This window comes from Triticum urartu, chromosome 2A (assembly GCF_056163025.1).
Source record: "Triticum urartu cultivar PI428250 chromosome 2A, HENAU_Tu73, whole genome shotgun sequence".
In the NCBI taxonomy this organism is placed as follows: Eukaryota; Viridiplantae; Streptophyta; class Magnoliopsida; order Poales; family Poaceae; genus Triticum; species Triticum urartu.
In genome coordinates, this window is record NC_141874.1 from 749,720,830 (window position 1) to 749,743,160 (window position 22,331).

The following is a 22,331-nucleotide window of genomic DNA, read 5'->3' on the forward strand; positions in this document are numbered from 1 at the left end:
TGCGGCTCTGCATGCCCGCATGCAGGTGGGCCCGGCCCCCACCGTTGACGTGGACCTTGCGCATGCCCCGATTCCCGCCCCGGTCCCCCCGCCCTTGCATGCGTCCAATCCCCCCCTGATCCCCTCCGGTCAACGCGCCCTAGAAGCCGCGCCCTCCATCCTGCGCGTGCGTCCTGACAGCCTATCCCCTCCCGCCTTATCCCCTGCCCTCCTGGCGCCCGGACGCGACGTGCGCAGCGCCCCCATGCATCTACCCCCGTCTTCTCCTACCTCGCCCCCTGCTCTCTCTCTCTTCTTCCCGCCCCTCCTCTTGACCCGTCTCCCTCACCCCCGAATCCCGCCCTCCCTCCCGGCCCGTCTCCCCTAGCCACCCCCCTCTCCTCCGCGAATCCGGCTGCCCAGCGATGGCCTCTGCGGCGCCGCGCGCCCATGCCCCGCTTCTCCGGCCCCCGCGTGCCCATGCCCCGCTTCCCTGGCCCCTCTCTCCCCACGCGGCTCGCCCTTCCCGCCTCATTCCTATAAGGAGGCGCTGCTCTCCCCTGCAGCTCCTCCACACAGCCTTCGACGCATCCTAGCCTTCCTCCCCTCGCCGGTCAAGAAACTGTGCCACAAGTGCTACTCCTCGGTTCACCTCGTCCGAGATTGCCGTGACCCCGTGTGGTGCCGTGGCTGCGGTCGTTCCAGCCACATCAGCTCGCAATGTAAGTATGAGCCCCTTGTGCTCCTCCCTTCTTCCCCCTCCTCCACTCCCCTTGTCTCACCTCCCCGGTACTCATCTTCGCCGTCGTCCCCCTGCAGGCTCTCCGACGTGCTCTCCCGCTCCCCCTCCGCCCGGTCCCGCTCCACCTCCCCCGTCCGCTCCCCTCCCCGTGAGCACTGGATGACCAGGTACTTCAGGGAGGTCGAGGCCGAGCGCACCGTGCCCTTCTCCTCGCGCCCCCCGACTCCGTTCCCCCGCGGCGCTCCCTCCTCCTCCGGCGCGAGCTCCCCCGACTCTCCGATGGAGCCGGCGGCTGCCGGGGGCCCCAACCCTGCGGCCAGCAGCTCCGCTGGCGACCATGAGCCGGCTGAGCGTCGCCGCCCGGAGTACGCCGAGTGCTTCATGCCCTTGGCGGACATGACGCACTCCCGCTGCTTCGCCTATGCCCTCATCGACCCTCCGTTGCCAAGCCCGGCGGACCTCCTGCGTCGGGCGTTTGAGCTGCGTGCCGGCAACCCTCCGGTGCGCCTGGTGCCGTCCCACTACGGCGCCATGATGGTGATCTTCTCCTCGGAGCCCGCTCGAGAGTTCGCCATGCGCGAGTTCTTCCCGCTCCCCTTCGACGGCCACATCATCCTCCTCGAGCGGCCGGAGAACGGCGAGAACCACTTCGGCTGGGAGTATACGTGCTTCGCGCAACTCTCGGCCACCGGCTTCCCCCTCGAGCATTGGCATGAGGCCGGCATCCGCAACGCCTTCCGCTCCATCGGCAACGTCTGCTGCATCGACCCCCTCTGCCTCAACGAGCTGGACTTCTCCGCGGTCCGCCTCGTCATCCGCCTGGAGCACAAGGACGACGTCCCGCACGCGCTGCTTCTCCGCAACTACGACGGCGACCTCTCTACGAACGTGTCCATCCGCCGGGTCCGCTCCTGGACCGTGGCTGAGGATGGCTCCTCCGTCTCCTCCCACCACTTCGAGCCGTCCGGTGGCTCGCCTCCACCCTCCCCGCGCGTGCGTCGCTCCTCGGCTATGGACGACATCGACACCGAGAGCCTCCGCGGGTTCGGGTCCCTCTCGCTTGAGGCGGCCCCCTTTGCTCCCGCGCCCCCGGCCGGCGCTTCGGGCGGCCAGGACAGCCCCGCCCTGGCTCGCCTTCGGCGCGAGATCGGTCGTCGCCTCTCGTGCCTTCTGACGGAGCCCTTCCCTACCCGCTGGTGCTCCCTCCTCCCGCCGGCCACGCCCCTCGTCCCAGAGGGCGAGACCGAGCCCGAGGCTGCGTCTGACTCCTCCCTCTCCTCTGGGGTGGTCTACGCCGCGGCTGATGCAGAGGCTCCGCTCCTGGCGCCTTCCGACCTCCGCAACGACGAACACGAGCACGCCGCGCGCAAGCGCCGCGGCCTCCGCAAACACGCCGTCGACTCCGAGTTCGTGGAGGGGCGTCGCAGCCTGCGCCTTGCCGGGAAGGAGCCGGCCGCCTACGTGAAGATGCTTGAGCGGGCCAAAGCGGTGAAGGCGGCGCGGTTCGATTCCTCCAAGGGCTCTCCGCGTCTCCGTGCTACTATCAGGGCTGCGGGCATCGACGAGGACGATGGCGTCGTTCCTCCCATGCCTCTTCGTCTGCTTCAGGAGCTGGGTGCTCCATGCGGTGTGGACCCTGAGGCTCTTGCAGCCGGGGCCCGTGCTGAGGTGGCTGCCCGCGCCCCATGATCTGCATGCAACTCCCCGGGGCCCCTGCTCTCCATCGACGTTTCTCTCCTGCTGGGCCCCCTGTATGTGTCTTTCCTCCCCTGCTTCCTTTTAGTTCCACAGGCTTGCCGTGCTCCCGTCCGTGGATCCCGACTTGGGGTTGTCAGAGCGCGTTATCCTCTCTTCTTTTTTCTTTTCCCCCCGTGGGGTATGTAGTGGCCTTAGGCCCACCTGTTATTTCATTCAAGTCTGTAATGTGTGTTTTCTTCTCTTTGTGCCTGGAGACTTGCAATTCCCATGATTAGTCCGTTTTCCCTCTGTACGTGGAATGTGCGTGGCCTTGGCACTGCACGCAAGTGCCGCGACGTGCGCGCAGATATTGAGGCCATGCAGCCCTCCTTCCTTGCTCTTCAGGAAACTAAACTTGTAGCCCCGGACTCACGCAAAACTGACTCCTTCCTCCCAAATACATTGCGCTCGCTCCTCCTGGCTGACGCTGTCGGCTCGTCAGGTGGGCTTTGCACTGCTTGGGACTCCCGTGTCTTCTCCCTCGCTAGTAACCTTTGCTCCCCTCGCGTGCTCTCTGTTGACTTGCATCTCTGTCACGACAATTCCCTTGTCCGCATCACGAATGTTTACGCTCCCTGCGACCATGCGTCCAAGCCCGCCTTCCTTACCGAGCTCTCCGGCCATGCCCCCGGTGATGCCATCCCATGGGCCGTCTTGGGTGACTTCAATCTTACCCGTTCTCCTGAAGACCGCAATAATGCTAACTTCTGTCGGGCCGAGGCCGCTCTCTTTAATGACTTCATCAATGAGCTCTCTCTGATTAACCTCCCCCTCCGCGACCGCCTTTACACGTGGTCCAACCGCCAGTCCTCCCCAATCCTTGCTCGGCTCGACCGGGTCCTTGTCAACGTGTCGTGGGATGCCAGGTTTCCCACTTCCACCCTCTCATCCTTCGCCCGCTCTACGTCCGACCACGTCCCCCTGGTTGCGTCGATCTCTTCCGCCCCCCCCCAAAACCCGCATCTTTCGCTATGAGAAGGCTTGGGCGCTGCACCCCTCGTTCCTCTCTGCGGTCGTTGCAGCTTGGGCCTCTGCTTTTCAGCCGGATCCTACTGCTCGTCTCGTTGCTCGTCTTCGTCAAGTTAGGCTTTGTTGTAAACGCTGGACGAGACGGACGGCGCCTGCTTCCCGCCGTGAGCAGGACTGCCGCGTGCTCGTTGGCTTCCTTGATCGCGTGGAGGAGCTGCGCCCCCTCTCTTCCCTCGAGCGTCTCCTCCGAACTCTCACTATCGACGCCCTGCACCTCTCCATCCAAGAGCGGGTCCTGTACTGGAAGCTCCGTGCCAAAGTTCGCTTTGCCGTGGATGGGGACGAGAATACTGGCTTCTTTCACGCCTCCGCCTCCTCATGTTTCCGACGAAACTGTATTCCCGTCCTTTCTGTCAACGGGGTCGACCTCCATTCTCATGAGGACAAAGCTGCTGCCCTCCGGACTTTCTACAAGGATCTCCTGGGTACGGCGCTAGCTTGCTGCTGGAGTTTTTCCCTCTCGGACCTCTACCCCGACTCGACCCCGCTTCCCGGTGACCTCACGGCACCCTTCTCTCCGGACGAGATCCGTCGGGACTTTCTCGAGCCCCGGACCGGATGGTTTTGGCCCCTCTTTCTATGCCTCGTTCTGGGATACTGTCATTGCGGATGTCGAAGGGGTCTTCCATGACTTCTATGACGGTACTCTCGATCTCACCCGCATCAACCGAGCCTTCCTCGTCCTTCTCCCTAAGTTCGAGGCAGCTCGCTCGCCATCTGACTTCCGCCGGATCTCCCTGCAAAACTACATCATGAAAGCCATCACCAAAGCTTTGTGCTCCCGTTTGCAGCGCTACATTCACTCTCTGGTTGACCCCGACCAGACCGGGTTCCTCCCTGGCCGCCGCATCTCTGAGAATATTGTCTACGCTGCTGACCTTCTTCGCGTTTGCCACAACCGGCGCGCTCCTACTGTGGTGTTTAAAATCGATTTCCGGAAGGCGTTCGACTCCGTCAACTGGGCCAGCCTCCTTGCCTTCCTCTCGGCTCGGGGTTTTGACTCTAAATGGTGCGGATGGATTCACGCTATTTTGTCTACCGGCCACACCTCGGTTCTCCTAAATAATGTTCCTGGGGACTGGATCCTGTGTCGCAACGGCCTGCGTCAGGGGGACGCGCTCTCCCCCTACCTTTTTATTATCATTGCGGATGTCCTTCAACGCCTCATTCGCCGTGCTTCCGACGAGGGGCGGCTCGCCCACCCCATTGACCCTTCCCTCCCGTGCCCCGTTCTGCAATACGCCGATGATACCCTTATCCTCTGCCGCGGCAGACATTCCCTCGGTTACCCACCTCAAAGCCTTGCTGGACGCTTTTGCCCTCGCTACCGGGCTCGCCATAAACTTCCACAAATCTGGGTTCATCCCGATGCACTGCAGTGATGATCTATCGGCGGCCTTGGCTGGGATCCTGGGCTGCCCTATCTCTTCTTTTCCTCAACCCTACTTAGGACTCCCCCCGTCTCCTCATAAGCTCCCCGTCTCCGCCTATGACCCCCTCATCCGTTCTTTCGACCGTTACCTTTCGGGCTGGCGTGCCCTGCTCCTTTCCTCTGGTGGCCGAATGGTACTTTGTAATGCCGTCCTTAATAACCTATCTACTTATTTTATGTGCTCCTTTCTGCTTCCCTCTGGTGTGATTGAGATGATCGACCGTAGACGTCGTGCCTTTTTTTGGACCAACAAGGATACGTGCTCTGGCGCTTGCTGTCTTGTTGCTTGGGATAATGTGTGTGCAGGTGTGCAGGAGGGTGGCTTCGGGATCCGCGATCTACGACGTCAGAACATGTGCCTGCTCCTCAACTTCGTCCACAAGCTTCACCAACCGGACTGTCCCCCTTGGAAGAGCTGGTTCCTCCGCAACATCAGGGGGGACGTTGGCGACTGTTCTTCGGCCCCTTCCTTCCTCGAGGTCATCGTCCGCCGGGGGCTCCCCACGTACAGGGCCATCACCCATGTGGCGCTGGGGGACGGGCGCACTACCTCCTTCTGGCATGACCGCTGGTGCCCCGGTGGTGCCCTCTGCTTTGAGTACGCGGCGCTCTTCTCCCACTCCACGCGCCCCAACGCCTCCGTGGCGGCGGTTACCCTCGACGGTCTTCATCTTCAGCGACGCCTCTCCTCTGTAGCTGCTTCCCAGCTGAGAGTGGTCCGGGCTCTCATCCGTGCCCTGCAGCTTGGTGACGTCCCGGACCGCCGGTTCATGGCTTGGGGCGAGAACCTGGCGTTCAGCTCACGCGCTGCGTACCGGGTTCTCTCCTCCAACGGAGTGCTCTGCCAGACCTCCATCGACATTTGGTGCTCCAAACTCCCCCGGAAGATCAAGATCTTCGCTTGCTTGCTGGCTCGTGACCGCCTTAGCACGCGTGTGAACCTGTTCGCGAAGAACTGCGCCCCTTCTAGTATGTGTGCCTCTTGCTCCGCGGAGGAGACTGTTGTGCATATTTTCACCTCGTGCGCGCGCGGCCTCCACCTGGCGCCGCCTTGGACTGGGCCCATTCGACTTGGTTGGCGGGATTCTCTCCTCGCCCCCGGGTGCTCCGACCTCGCCTCCGCTCTGGAAGGACGGGCTCCTAGTGCTGCTTTGGCAGATCTGGAAAGCCCGGAACAATGCCACGTTCAACGGCGTCGACTGCAACGTTGGCGACATCCTCTCCAGAACTGCGGACGACATCATGCTCTGGAGCCATCGCTACAATGCTCCTGATCGCGCGCTATTCCTGGAGACGCGTGCTTTTTTTCTTTCGGCTCTGTAACTCTCCCTCTCCCCCTCTTCGGTTTTTTTGCTGCTTAGTTGGTAGTTTTTTATCTCTTCGATGAAAAACTCTGTATGACTGCCAAGTCTTTCGAGTAATACAACAACCGGTGGGGCCCTGGCCCCCCGTCATTCTCCAAAAAAAAAAATTAAACCTTGTTAGAAGTAACTATCGGGCATGTGAACATGTACGTATACGTATCAAGATACATACAAGGAAGGTGGCCCATCAACCCGCCGTAGGGTATCAACCTGGTTTGGACCTCCCTAGTGAGTTGAGTGCGTCTTTCCATCGCTTTCATTTAAGCAAGGAAGCGGTGGTTCCGGGTACGTCCAGTACGCACCGCACAACCCTTTAAAAAAACTAACATAGTACAAGGTTCATTGAGAACGTAATAAATAAATTTAAAAAAAGCATATTACAACATCCAGCAATTTGATTGCAAATTTTTTGTAGGTAGCTTACCAAGCTGACTGCTTGGTAACATCGAGCAATTAATAGAGTCGTACGTACCAAATTCGTAACCGTTATCCAGATGAAAACGTACACAAAAGGTCGTATTCCCTGGCGGCCAAATTAGACTCCCGTGCTCCAAGTCAAACGGGGGGCACCGGATTATGTCAAAGGGCAGGCACGTGTGGCGCGTGTTTCACCGGCCGGCTAAGCCGTCAAAGCATGCCATGATCAGGGGCGGAGCCAGAAATTTTGGCCGATGGGTTCATTCATTGACTTATTGTGAGGATTTATTATCAAATAATTTTGTTAAGTCTAGTTTTACACCACCTTATATAAAGAAAATAGAAGTCTCTTTAAAAATAATAATACTAAAAATTAATAACAGACAGAAAAATGATATCACTTATCATAGATAGTTATTACATCAAAACTAAAGAAAGAAAGACATACCTGCTAGATAAAATTGTAAAAATCACCTGTTTAGAAATAGAGTAGTACCAAAATAACTTAATAGCTTCATGTGCAGATTCCCATCCTTCTAAAAACATTGAAAAAATGAAAAATTAGTTCGACCAGCTAAAAATAAGTAACATAAAACAAAATAACCATATAGAGTCACTCACATTTTAGAGTGCCCCTTTTCGATCTGTCACCAATAAAGATATTAGCTCTCTCTGAATAGAAAATTAGACTATGGCTCATAAACTGATCTCCAATTTTATTGCGCAACTTTTTCTTGACAACATTCATAGTGAAAAGTATCTCTTAGACAGATGTTGCCGCAACTGATAATACCAGTACTATCTTTATAAATTGAGAGGACACAGGTCTCCTTGTTAAATATCTTCACCTAATCTTGTCTCGCTTCTTAGAATTTCTTATGTATTATGAAATTCTCTACCAATTAGCGGAATCATAAGGCAACTCATCCAAATTAATTTATCTTTGAATAGAAGGCTTTTTTTTTGAACCGGGCATAACCCCTTTCCATTACTGCGACATAACGGAAATACAACAAGGTCCACAGAATGAGACGGGAGAGGGGAGAGCGAGTTCAAGCACCGCCGGGAAACCTACTGTGAGCACTCGCCATCGAGATAACTCACTGTAGGGCAAAAACCGGCGACACCAAATCACTAAGGAGTTCAGATGGGGCAACCCCCCTAAACAGCTCACAGGCGAGCAGCAAAATGACGAACCCATATAAGGGAGAGACTCCAGGAACGAATTTGAATAGAAGGCTTTGAACTGGCAGCTAGGTATAATGGCCATGTCTTAGTGGAAACAGATTGCAAGGTTTTAGCTGACGATCTCAAGGAAGGTGCCCAGAACAGGTCAGCTTGCTATGGACTGATCATGGATATAAGAGCGGCGCTCGCGAACTTTGCTAGCTATCAGGTGAAGCACACTGCCAGGGAACGAAATTCCTTGGCACACGAACTTGCAGCAGAAGCTAGGAGAGCAGGAGACCTCTTCCTAATTGCAAATGTTCCCGGAGGTTTAAGGAGCTTAATGCTCTCTGAATGTAACCCCCCACTGGAGTAAGCCTGTTTACTCTAGTCCTCAAAAAAAAAAAGAGAAGGCTTTGAAAGACTGTTTGCAGCGACAACATTTGATGCACCTCGCCTGATGGGTGGCCGTGAAATGCATTTTTTTTAATTCCATAACCTAGATCAGCCAGTACGTGGAGTATAAACAATTAAGAAATTAGGGTACACATGATAGAGAAGCGACGTGGTGATACGATCTCAGCACCTCGAATATGGAGTTTTGCACAACAATCGCCGGGCGCCGGCGCTGCGGCCGACCTGCCGGTGTTTGACGGCCGATCGAGGGCGAACAGGAGAAATAGACGGAGAGGCGAACAGGGAAGACAAGTCCTGGTTCGTGTACCGCAGCTGCGGTGAAGAATATAATAGAGGCACCAACAGGCTAGGTACAGACCCAATTTATTATTGGGCTTTTGGGCTTTTTTTATTAGGCTGTTTTCTTGGCGTTGAAATTTAATGGGTTCAACCCTTGTTTTTCATTGGGTTCATAGCAGTATGTACGTATGTACGTGTACTAGATCAGGAAAGATCGTTGGGTTCATCTGAACCCAACGCTAGCATGCTGGCTCCGCCTCATGATGGGCATGCCAAAGCACTCTAGCAGTGATGGGTAAGCGGTCAAAGCATTAGTTGAAGTTCACACAGTTGTGATAATACGATAAATAATCAAGCGTGACAAATAATCCAGTGCGATGAAATGACCGACTTAAACTCAGGAGGATCAGACCGTTGTCGAAAAGTCAACGACCCGAGATAGTCGAAGGGGCGGGAGTTCACTATTTTCCTCCAATGCACAAAAGAGGCTACCACAAAGCCGTTAAAAGGTAAATACGGACATATTTTTTCATATTTCTCTTTTTGAACGGTCATTTACGGTCGACATTAACCTCAGCGCAAGTAACAACCGTTATCTGAAATTTCAAATCGACATTTCCATTTCCCGACGCGTGTCACATCCTTTCGAAAACCAAAATGGTTGTACTCATGTGCGGTCAACATTAACCTCATCACAAGTGTACACACTTACGAGAATAATACAAATAATGTGTATTAATGAAGGTGATAAGGCGGTTGAAAAGCAGATATGAGGTAATTTTTTCCCGATAAAAGGTGTTTTTATTATCTTAAAATGTAGCATCAAAGTGATACAAAGCATTAAGAGTATCACCTGGCCTCTGCATAATTAGGATGCACACACCCAAACAGCAGTAGTCTGATAAACAGAAAGATAAAAGATCGACAATTCGGCAATAGTAGAGTCCATGAACCGACACTATGCCTATGTCGAAAGAGATGGTGGACCGAGCCGGAGATTATGCTGCCATCCATGTTGGGTAAAAACCTCCGTAGCCACCTGCTCCAACAGTGTACACACCGCCTTGAATAGCGGTTGGTACTCCGCTCGTTGTAGCGTACTTCCTCCGTTTCCTTTTACTCCGCATATAAGATTTGGTCAAAGTCAAACTGCACAAAGTTTGACCAAATTTATATTAAAAAGTAGGAACATCTACAATACTAAAACTATATAGTATGAACATACGTTTCATGGTGCATCTGATAATATTGATTTTATATTATAAATGTTTATATTTTTTAATATAAAATTAGTCAAACGTATGTAAAAAGATGAGTTGAGCATTTACAACTCATCATGAAACGTATGTTCATGCAATATATTTTGTAGATGCTTAACTTTGACCAAACCTTATATACGGACTAAAAAGAAATGGAGGGAGTACACCACGTACGAAGCATGTGCGTGCAAAGGAGAAACAATTTTGTGATTAAAAACAACATCATTTCTACATAGCCAAAGCGACCATAGTAAGGCATACGCTCCCACCCTTATTAGCGTTTTGTACCTATTTGAAATACCGTCCAGCCAATGACCAAAAATATTGGCAACACTTGTGGGCGGATACAAATTTGACGCTATTTGGATGGCTGACCACGTAGAACGCGCAAACTTACAGTGAAAAAAGAGGTGTTTAATTGTCTCGTCATGAGTACAAAAACAACACTTCTTACTTCCTGACCAGTTGGGTCGTGCGAGGTTGTCTTTTGTTAGCACAACTCCCCTACGGAGATACCACGTGAATATTTTAACTTTAAGTGGTACCTTCGCTTTCCAATTTTTTTGTTATTACTCACTGATACCTTAGAATGCGAGAGTGCACGATACATAGAGTCTACTGTGAAAGACCCCGGTGTAGTAAGGTTCCAGTGAAACACATCACGACCTTGTGTCAGGATAATCAAATCCAGACGGGACAATAGATTATTCCATGACATAAGTCGGGTGCCAATCAAATCCTGCCTGAACGAAATATTTGGCGGGGATGAGTGGAGCACTTGCGCAATAGTATTATTCTTATCGCGTGCAATGTTGTATAAGGCTGGGTATTATTCTCGGAGGCTAGCATTGCCTAGCCAGATGTCTTCCCAAAAACGAATCTCCGACCCGTCCTTTATCGCGAAAGACCCAAAGCGAAAGAGATGTTTCTTTGCCGCATTAGGCCGGCCCAAAAGTGTGAGTCTCCAGGTTTCCAATATACCTGAGACACTGCCTTTTGGCCTATATACTTATTGCACGGCATGGTTTGCCAAACACCATCCTCAGTAAGAAGTTTGAACAACCATTTACTAAGTACGACCTCATTCTTGACCTGCAGGTCATGAATACCGAGGCCGCCCTGGTCTTTCGGCCTACAAACCACACTCCATTTGGCCAGCCTATATTTTTTCTTTTCACCATCTCCTTGCCAAAAAAAACCTGGACCAAAAATAATCCAATCTTTGCAAGACCCCTTTTGGGAGATGGAAGAACGAAAGCATATAGAGAACCATATTTGTGAGGACAGAGTTTATTAAAACCAATCATCCTCCAACCAAGAGCAACTTGTTGGGGAACGTAGCAATAATTCAAAATTTTCCTACGTGTCACCAAGATCAATCTATGGAGTCATCTAGCAACGAGGGAGGAGTGGATCTACATACCCTTGTAGATCGCGCGCGGAATCGTTCAAGAGAACGGGGTTGATGGAGTCGTAGTCGTCGTGATCCAAATCACCGATGATCCTAGCGCCGAACGGACGGCACCTCCGCCTTCAACACACGTACGGAGCAGCGACGTCTCCTCCTTCTTGATCCAGCAAGGGGGGAGGAGAGGTTGATGGAGATCCAGCAGCACGACGGCGTGGTGGTAGTAGCGGGATTCCAACAGGGCTTCGCCAAGCGCTGCGGGAGGAGGGAGATGTGTCATGGGAGGGAGAGGGAGGCGCCAGGGCTTAGGTATGGTTGCTCTCCCTTCCCCCCACTATATATAGGGCCAAGGGAGAGGGGGGAGGCGCAGCCTTGGCCCTTCCTCCAAGGAAGGGTGCGGCCAGGGGAGGAGTCCCTCCTCCCCAAGGCACCTCGGAGGTGCCTTCCCCCTTTAGGACTCTTCCTTTCCCTCTTCTCTTGGCGCATGGGCCTCTTGGGGCTGGTGCCCTTGGCCCATATAGGCCAAGGTGCACCCCCTACAGCCCATGTGGTCCCCCGGGGCAGGTGGCCCCACCCGGTGGACCCCCCGGGACCCTTCCGGTGGTCCCGGTACAATACCGGTGACCCCGAAACTTGTCCCGATGGCCGAAATAGCACTTCCTATATATAATTCTTTACCTCCGGACCATTCCGGAACTCCTCGTGACGTCCGGGATCTCATCCGGGACTCCGAACAACTTTCGGGTTACCGCATACTAATATCTCTATAACCCTAGCGTCACCGAACCTTAAGTGTGTAGACCCTACGGGTTCGGGAGACATGTAGACATGACCGAGATGACTCTCCGGTCAATAACCAACAGCGGGATCTGGATACCCATGTTGGCTCCCACATGTTCCATGATGATCTCATCAGATGAACCACGATGTCAAGGACTTAATCAATCCCGTATACAATTCCCTTTGTCTAGCGGTACGATACTTGCCCGAGATTCGATCGTCGGTATCCCGATACCTTGTTCAATCTCGTTACCGGCAAGTCTCTTTACTCGTTCCGTAACACATCATCCCGTGATCAACTCCTTGATCACATTGTGCACATTATGATGATGTCCTACCGAGTGGGCCCAGAGATACCTCTCCGTCACACGGAGTGACAAATCCCAGTCTCGATTCGTGCCAACCCAACAGACACTTTCGGAGATACCTGTAGTGTACCTTTATAGCCACCCAGTTACGTTGTGACGTTTGGCACACCCAAAGCACTCCTACGGTATCCGGGAGTTGCACAATCTCATGGTCTAAGGAAATGATACTTGACATTAGAAAAGCTTTAGCATACGAACTACACGATCTTTGAGCTAAGCTTAGGATTGGGTCTTGTCCATCACATCATTCTCCTAATGATGTGATCCCGTTATCAACGACATCCAATGTCCATGGTCAGGAAACCGTAACCATCTATTGATCAACGAGCTAGTCAACTAGAGGCTTACTAGGGACATGGTGTTGTCTATGTATCCACACATGTATCTGAGTTTCCTATCAATACAATTATAGCATGGATAATAAACGATTATCATGAACAAGGAAATATAATAATAACTTATTTATTATTGCCTCTAGGGCATATTTCCAACAGTCTCCCACTTGCACTAGAGTCAATAATCTAGTTCACATCGCCATGTGATTAACACTCACAGGTCACATCGCCATGTGACTAACACCCAAGAGTTTACTAGAGTCAGTAGTCTAGTTCACATCACTATGTGATTAACACTTAATGAGTTCTAGGTTTGATCATGTTGCTTGTGAGAGAGGTTTTAGTCAACGGGTCTGCAACATTCAGATCCGTATGTACTTCGCAAATTTCTATGTCATCTTGTAGATGCAACTACTACGCTACATTTGGAGCCATTTCAAATAACTGTTCTACTTGGAGCTATTCTAAATTGTTGCTCCATTATACGTATCCGACATCTCTACTCAGAGCTATCCGGATAGGTGTTAAGCTTGCATCGACGTAACCCTTTACGACAAACTCTTTTACCACCTCCATAATCGAGAAAATTCCTTAGTCCACTAGTTACTAAGGATAACTTTGACCGTTGTCCTGTGATCCATTCTTGGATCACTCTTGTACCCCTTGACTGACTCATGGCAAGGCACACTTCAGGTGCGGTACACAGCATAGCATACTGTAGAGCCTACGTCTAAAGCATAGGGGACGACCTTCGTCCTTTCTCTCTATTCTGCCATGGTCGAGCTTTAAGTCTCAACTTCATACCTTACAACTCAGGCAAGAACTCCTTCTTTGACTGATCCATCTTGAACACCTTCAAGATTATGTCAAGGTATGTGCTCATTTGAAAGTACCATTAAGCGTTTTGATATATCCTTATAGATCTTGATGCTCAATGTTCAAGTAGCTTAATCCAGACTTTCCATTGAAAAACACTTTCCAAATAACCCTATGTGCTTTCCAGAAATTCTACGTCATTTCTGATCAACAACATATACTCATCAGAAATTATATAGTGCTCCCACTCACTTCTTTGGAAATACAAGTTTCTCATAAACTTTGTATACACCCAAAATCTTTTGATCATCATCAAAGCATACATTCCAACTCCGAGATGCTTACTCTAGTCCCTAGAAGGATTGCTGGAGCTTTGCATACTTATTAGCATCTTTCAGGATTGACAAAACCTTCCGGTTGCATCACATACAACCTTTCCTCAAGAAAATCGTCGAGGAAACAATGTTTTGACATCCTATCTGCAAGATTTCATAAATAATGCTGTAATCGCTAATATAATTCCAACAGACTCTTAGCATAGTGAGAAAGTCTCATCGTAGTCAACTCCTTGAACTTGTCGGAAAACATCTTAACGACAAGTCGAGCTTTCTTAATGGTGACATTTACCATCATTGTCTGTCTTCCTTTTAAATCCATCTGTACTCAACAGCCTCACGATCATCAAGTAGTTCTTCCAAAGTCTACACTTTGTTCTCATACATGGATCCTCTCTCGGATTTTATGGCCTCGAGCCATTTATCGGAATCCGGGCCCACCATCGCTTCTCCATAGCTCGTAGGTTCATTGTTGTCTAGCAACATGACTTCCAAGACAGGATTACGTACCACTCCGAAGTAGTACACATCCTTGTCATCCCACGAGGTTTGGTAGTGACTTGATCTGAAGTTTCATGATCACTATCATAAGCTTCCACTTCAATTGGTGTAGGTGCCACAGGAACAACTTCCTGTGCCCTGCCACACACTAGTTGAAGAGACGGTTCAATAACCTCATCAAGTCTCCACCATCCTCCCACTCAATTCTTTCGAGAGAAACTTTTCCTCTAGAAAGGACCCGATTCTAGAAACAATCCTTTATTGCTTTCGAATCTGAGACAGGAGGTATACCCAACTGTTTTGGGTGTCCTATGAAGATGCATTTATCCGCTTTGGGTTCGAGCTTATCAGCCTGAAACTTTTTCACATAAGCATCGCAGCCCCAAACTTTTAAGAAATGACAGCTTAGGTTTCTCTAAACCATAGTTCATACGGTGTCATCTCATCGGAATTACGTGGTGCCCTATTTAAAGTGAATGTGGTTGTCTCTAATGCCTAACCCATAAACTATCGTGGTTATTCGATAAGAGACATCATGGTATGCATCATATCCAATAGGGTGCAGTTATGATGTTCGGACACACCATCACACTATGGTGTTCCAGGCTGTATTAGTTGTGAAACAATTTCCACAATGTCTTAATTCTGTGCCAAACTCGTAATTCAGATATTCATCTCTTATGATCATATCATAGATATTTTATCCTCTTGTCACGACGATCTTTCAACTTCACCCTGAAATTACTTGAACCTTTCAATAATTCAGACACGTGATTCATCAAGTAAATATACTCAACATCTACTCAAATCATCTGTGAAGTAAGAACATAACGATATCCACTACACGCCTCAGCACTCATTGGACTGCACACATCAAAATGTATTACTTCCAACAAGTTGCTTTCTAGTTCCATTTTACTGAAACCGAGGCTTTCAGTCATCTTGCCCATGTGGTATGATTTGCATGTCTCAAGTGATTCAAAAATCAAGTGAGTCCAAACGGTCCATTTGCATGGAGTTTCTTCACGCATATACACCAATAGACATGGTTCGCATGTCTCAAACTTTTCAAAACGAGTGAGCCCAAAGATCCATCAACATGGAGCTTCTTCATGCATTTTATACCGATATGACTTATGTGGCAGTGCCACAAGTGGGTGGTACTATCATTACTATCCTATATCTTTTGGCATGAACATGTGTATCACTACGATCGAGATTCAATAAACCATTCATTTTAGGTGTAAGACCATTGAAGATATTATTCAAATAAACAGAGTAACAATTATTCTCTTTAAATGAATAACCGTATTGCGATAGACATAATCCAATCATGTCTATGCTCAACGCAAACACCAATCTCGATGGTAGAGGAAGCGTACGATATTTGATCAACCTTGGAAATACTTCAACACATATCGTCATCTCACCTTCAGCTAGTCTCCGTTTATTCCGTAGCTTTTATTTAGAGTTACTAACACTTAGCAACCGAACCGGTATCTAATACCCTGGTGCTACTAGGAGTACTAGTAAAGTACACATCAACACAATGTATATCCAATATACTTCTATCGACCTTGCCAGCCTTCTCATCTACCAAGTATCTAGGGTAATTCTGCTCCAGTGGCTGTTCCCCTTATTATAGAAGCACTTAGTCTCGGGTTTGGGTTCAACCTTGGGTTTCTTCACTAGAGCAGCAGCTGAATTGCCGTTTCATGAAGTATCCCTTCTTGCCCTTGCCCTTCTTGAAACTAGTGGTTTCTTCAACCATCAACAATTGATGCTCCTTCTTGATTTCTACTTTTGTGGTGTCAAACATCGCGAATGTCTCAAGGATCATCATATATGTCCCTGATATATCATAGTTCATCACGAAGCTCTAGCAACTTGGTGGTAATGACTTCGGAGAACCATCACTATTTCATCTGGAAGATCAACTCCCACTCGATTCAAGCGATTGTTGTACTCAGACAATCTGAGCACAAGCACAACAATTGAGCTTTTCTCCTTAGTTGGCAGGCTAAGAAAATCGTCGGAGGTCTTATACCTCTTGACGTGGGCACGAGCCTGAAATTCCAATTTCAGCCCTCGAAACATCTCATATGTTTCGCGATGTTTCAAAAACGTCTTTGGTGCCTCAATTCTAAACCATTTAGCATTACGCACTGAACTATTATGTAGTCATCAAAACGTGTATGTCAGATGTTCGAAACATCCACAGACGACGTTCGAGGTTCAGCACACTGAGCGGTGCATTAAGGACATAAGCCTTCTAAGAAGCAATGAGGACAATCCTCAGTTTACGGACCTAGTCCACATAATTGCTACTATCAACTTTCAACTAATTTTTCTCTAGGAACATATCTAAACAGTAGAACTAAAGCGCGAGCTACGACATAATTTGCGAAGACCTTTTGACTATGTTCAGGATAATTAAGTTCATCTTATGAACTCCCACTCAGATAGACATCCCTCTAGTCATCTAAGTGATTACATGATCCGAGTCAACTAGGCCGTGTCCGATCATCACGTGAGACGGACTAGTCATCATCGGTGAACATCTTCATGTTGATCGTATCTACCATACGACTCATGCTCGACCTTTCGGTCTCTTGTGTTCCGAGGCCATGTCTGTACATGCTAGGCTCGTCAAGTTAACCCTAAGTGTTTTGCATGTGTAAAACTGTCTTACACCCGTTGTATGTGAACGTAAGGATCTATCACACCCGATCATCACGTGGTGCTTCGAAACGACGAACTTTAGCAACGGTGCACAGTTAGGGGAGAACACTTCTTGAAATTTTTATGAGGGATCATCTTATTTACTACCGTCGTTCTAAGCAAATAAGATGTATAAACATGATAAACATCACATGCAATCAAATAGTGACATGATATGGCCAATATCATATTGCTCCTTTTGATCTCCATCTTCGGGGCTCCATGATCATCATCGTCACCGGCATGACACCATGATCTCCATCATCATGATCTCCATCATCGTGTCCTCATGAAGTTGTCTCGCCAACTATTACTTCTACTACTACAGCTAACGGTTAGCAATAAAGTAAAGTAATTACATGACGTTTATGTTGGCACGCAGGTCATAAATAAATTAAGACAACTCCTATGGCTCCTGCCGGTTGTCATACTCATCGACATGCAAGTCATGATTCCTATTACAAGAACATGATCAATCTCATACATCACATATATCATTCATCACATCCTTTTGGCCATATCACATCACATAGCATACCCTGCAAAAACAAGTTAGACGTCCTCTAATTGTTGTTTGCATGTTTTACGTGGCTGCTATGGGTTTCTAGCAAGAACGTTTCTTACCTACGCAAAAACCACAACGTGATATGCCAATTGCTATTTACCCTTCATAAGGACCCTTTTCATCGAATCCGATCCGACTAAAGTGGGAGAGGCAGACACCCGCTAGCCACCTTATGCAACTAGTGCATGTCAGTCGGTGGAACCAGTCTCACGTAAGAGTACGTGTAAGGTCGGTCCGGGCCGCTTCATCCCACAATGCCACCGAATCAAGATTGGACTAGTAACGGTAAGCATATTGAACAAAATCAACGCCCACAACTACTTTGTGTTCTACTCGTGCATAGAAACTACACATAGACCTAGCTCATGATGCCACTATTGGGGAACGTAGCAATAATTCAAAATTTTCCTACGTGTCACCAAGATCAATCTATGGAGTCATCTAGCAACGAGGGAGGAGTGGATCTACATACCCTTGTAGATCGCGCGCGGAAGCGTTCAAGAGAACGGGGTTGATGGAGTCGTAGTCGTCGTGATCCAAATCACCGATGATCCTAGCGCCGAACGGACGGCACCTCCGCGTTCAACACACGTATGGAGCAGCGACGTCTCCTCCTTATTGATCCAGCAAGGGGGGAGGAGAGGTTGATGGAGATCCAGCAGCACGACGGCGTGGTGGTAGTAGCGGGATTCCAACAGGGCTTCGCCAAGCGCTGCGGGAGGAGGGAGATGTGTCATGGGAGGGAGAGGGAGGCGCCAGGGCTTAGGTATGGTTGCCCTCCCTTCCCCCCACTATATATAGGGCCAAGGGAGAGGGGGGAGGCGCAGCCTTGGCCCTTCCTCCAAGGAAGGGTGCGGCCAGGGGAGGAGTCCCTCCTCCCCAAGGCACCTCGGAGGTGCCTTCCCCCTTTAGGACTCTTCCTTTCCCTCTTCTCTTGGCGCATGGGCCTCTTGGGGCTGGTGCCCTTGGCCCATATAGGCCAAGGTGCACCCCCTACAGCCCATGTGGCCCCCCGGGGCAGGTGGCCCCACCCGGTGGACCCCCCGGGACCCTTCCGGTGGTCCCGGTACAATACCGGTGACCCCGAAACTTGTCCCGATGGCCGAAATAGCACTTCCTATATATAATTCTTTACCTCCGGACCATTCCGGAACTCCTCGTGACGTCCGGGATCTCATCCGGGACTCCGAACAACTTTCGGGTTACCGCATACTAATATCTCTATAACCCTAGCGTCACCGAACCTTAAGTGTGTAGACCCTACGGGTTCGGGAGACATGTAGACATGACCAAGATGACTCTCCGGTCAATAACCAATAGCGGGATCTGGATACCCATGTTGGATCCCACATGTTCCACGATGATCTCATCGGATGAACCACGATGTCAAGGACTTAATCAATCCCGTATACAATTCCCTTTGTCTAGCGGTACGATACTTGCCCGAGATTCGATCGTCGGTATCCCGATACCTTGTTCAATCTCGTTACCGGCAAGTCTCTTTACTCGTTCCGTAACACATCATCCCGTGATCAACTCCTTGATCACATTGTGCACATTATGATGATGTCCTACCGAGTGGGCCCAGAGATACCTCTCCGTCACACGGAGTGACAAATCCCAGTCTCGATTCGTGCCAACCCAACAGACACTTTCAGAGATACCTGTAGTGTACCTTTATAGCCACCCAGTTACGTTGTGACGTTTGGCACACCCAAAGCACTCCTACGGTATCCGGGAGTTGCACAATCTCATGGTCTAAGGAAATGATACTTGACATTAGAAAAGCTTTAGCATACGAACTACACGATCTTTGAGCTAAGCTTAGGATTGGGTCTTGTCCATCACATCATTCTCCTAATGATGTGATCCCGTTATCAACGACATCCAATGTCCATGGTCAGGAAACCGTAACCACCTATTGATCAACGAGCTAGTAAACTAGAGGCTTACTAGGGACATGGTGCTGTCTATGTATCCACACATGTATCTGAGTTTCCTATCAGTACAATTATAGCATGGATAATAAACGATTATCATGAACAAGGAAATATAATAATAACTTATTTATTATTGCCTCTAGGGCACATTTCCAACACAACTTGCCTTTCCAGCTGCTCAAGCATTTCTCTAGTCGCTCCTCTACATGCTTCCACTCCGCAATGGTGAGACGCGATAATGAATTGGTATTCCCAAATATTTAATTGGGAATTGTCCATGTGCACAACCAAAAAGGTCAGCATAATCGGCCGCTGCCTCAACGGCTTCTCCAAAGCAGAACAATTCACTTTCATGGAAGTTAATCTTAAGACCCGACATTTGCTCAAACGCTGACAGCAAAAGTTTCAAGTTTCTAGCCTTGTCTAGGTCATGTTCCATAAAGAGAATTGTGTCATCGGCATATTGCAGAATAGAGAGACCACCATCCACTAGATGTGGCACTACTCCTGTAATCTGTCCGTCCTACTTGGTGCGCTCAATCAGAATAGCCAACATGTCAGCCACAATGTTAAATAACATTGGGGATATGGCATCACCCTGTCGTAGTCCTTTTTTTGTCTGAAAGTAATGGCCGACATCATCATTGACTTTGATGGCCACACTACCTCCAGTTACAAAATTTTGGATCCACTTGCACCATTTATCGGAGAAGCCTTTCATCCTTAGGGCCTGTTGGAGGAAAGACCATTTGACCTTGTCATAGGCTTTTTCGAAGTCTATTTTGAATACTACTCCACTCATGTTTTTTCGGTGCATCTCATGGACGGTCTCATGCAGAATTACTACGCCATCGAGTATGTTCCTTCCTTGCATGAAAGCTGTTTGAGATGGCCGGACAACATGGTCAGCTACCGAATTTAATCTATTCGTCGCCACTTTGGTGAAAATCTTGAAGCTGACATTAAGGAGGCATATGGGTCTGAACTGTTGAATCCGTTCGGCCTCCTTAATCTTTGGCAACAAGACAATCTCGCCAAAATTAAGTCTGAATAAGTCAAGTCGGTCGGCATGAGAACAATTGAACCTCCTCTTTTGAGAATCGTGCCATTAGGATATCATTTTGTTCTGCCGTGACATGTGGAATATCATCTGTTCGGGTCTCATCAAGGGTGAAATTCCCTTCAGTCGGCGCTCCAAAAAGAGATTTGTAGTATTTGGTGATATACTTTTTGAGCTCCTCCTGACCTTTGATCCTCCCCTCATCTTGTTGGAGACTATAAATACATTTTTTCCTATGCCACTGATGACCCACAGGTATAGGGAATCTATCGTAGTCCTTTCGATAAATAAGAGTGTCGAACCCAACGAGGAGCAGAAGGAAATGATAAGCGGTTTTCAGCAAGGTATTCTCTGCAAGTACTAAAATAAGTGGTAACAGATAGTTTGTGGTAATATAAATTGTAACGAGCAACAAGTAACAAAAGTAAATAAAGTGCAGCAAGATGGCCCAATCCTTTTGTAGCAAAGGACAAGCCGGAACAAACTCTTATAATAGGAAAAGCGCTCCCGAGGACACATGGGAATATCGTCAAGCTAGTTTTCATCACGTTCATATGATTCGCGTTCGATACTTTGATAATTTGATATGTGAGTGGACCGGTGCTTGGGTGGTGTTCTTACTTGAACAAGCATCCCACTTATGATTAACCTCTATTGCAAGCATCCACAACTACAACAAAAGTATTAAGGTAAACCTAATCATAGCATGAAACATATGGACCCAAATCAGCCCCTTACGAAGCAACGCATAAACTAGGGTTTAAGCTTCTGTCACTCTAGCAACCCATCATCTACTTATTACTTCCCAATGCCTTCCTCTAGGACCAAATAATGGTGAAATGTTATGTAGTCGATGTTCACATAACACCACTAGAGGCTAGACAACATACATCTTATCAAAATATCAAACGAATACCAAATTCACATGACTACTAATAGCAAGACTTCTCCCTTGTCCTCGGGAACAAACGTAATTACTCACAAAGCATATTCATGTTCATAATCAGAGGGGTAATAATATGCATATAGAATCTGAACATATGATCTTCCACCAAATAAACCAATTAGCATCAACTACAAGGAGTAATCAACACTACTAGCAACCTACTAGCACCAATCCCGGACTTTGAGACGAGAATTGGATACAAGAGATGAACTAGGGTTTGGAGATGAGATGGTGCTGGTGAAGATGTTGATGGAGATTGCCCTCTCCCGATGAGAGGAGCGTTGGTGATGATTTCCCCCTCCCGGAGGGAAGTATCCCCGGCAGAACAGCTCTGCCGGAGCTCTAGATTGATTCCGCCAAGGTTCCACCTCGTGGCGGCGGAGTCTCGTCTCGAAAAGTTCCTTCTGATTTTTTTCTCATCGAAAGACTTCATATAGGAGAAGATGGACGTCGGAGATCCACCGGGGGGCCCACGAGGTAGGGGGGGCGCGCCCCCACCCTCGTGAGCAGGGTGTGGGCCCCCTGGCCTTCATCTTTGGCGAGGATTTTTCTTTATTTATTTTAAGATGTTTCGTGGAGTTTCAGGACTTTTGGAGTTGCGCAGAATAGGTCTCTAATATTTGCTCCTTTTCCAGCCCAGAATTCCAGCTCCTGGCATTCTCCCTCCTTATGTAAACCTTGTAAAATAAGAGAGAATAGCCATAAGTATTGTAACATAAAGTGAAATAACAGTC

General features: G+C 49.1%; 2 protein-coding genes across 2 annotated transcripts; both read left to right on the forward strand.

The window, feature by feature from the left end:
• Positions 1–805: 805 nt before the first annotated feature.
• On the forward strand, positions 806–2,410 carry LOC147987712 (uncharacterized). Its single transcript, XM_087540418.1, has one exon. It carries the CDS (start codon positions 881–883, stop codon positions 2,408–2,410), a length of 1,530 nt encoding a protein of 509 aa, XP_087396544.1. The 5' UTR covers positions 806–880.
• A 366-nt stretch (positions 2,411–2,776) lies between these two features.
• On the forward strand, positions 2,777–6,193 carry LOC147987713 (uncharacterized). The gene is made up of 4 exons (XM_087542479.1): positions 2,777–3,382; positions 3,501–3,912; positions 4,106–4,771; positions 5,226–6,193. Exons 1-4 carry the CDS (start codon positions 2,777–2,779, stop codon positions 6,191–6,193), a joined length of 2,652 nt encoding a protein of 883 aa, XP_087398605.1.
• Positions 6,194–22,331: the final 16,138 nt, after the last annotated feature.

Bases quoted from the DNA above. Each gene is read 5' to 3' on its own strand.
- LOC147987712 (XM_087540418.1), top strand. From the start codon at position 881: ATGACCAGGTACTTCAGGGAGGTCGAGGCCGAGCGCACCGTGCCCTTC.
- LOC147987713 (XM_087542479.1), top strand. From the start codon at position 2,777: ATGCAGCCCTCCTTCCTTGCTCTTCAGGAAACTAAACTTGTAGCCCCG. The intron at 3,913-4,105 runs GTACGGCGCTAG...CGGATGTCGAAG, and splicing joins TTTCTACAAGGATCTCCTGG to GGGTCTTCCATGACTTCTAT. The intron at 4,772-5,225 runs GTTACCCACCTC...ATGTGTGTGCAG, and splicing joins CCGCGGCAGACATTCCCTCG to GTGTGCAGGAGGGTGGCTTC.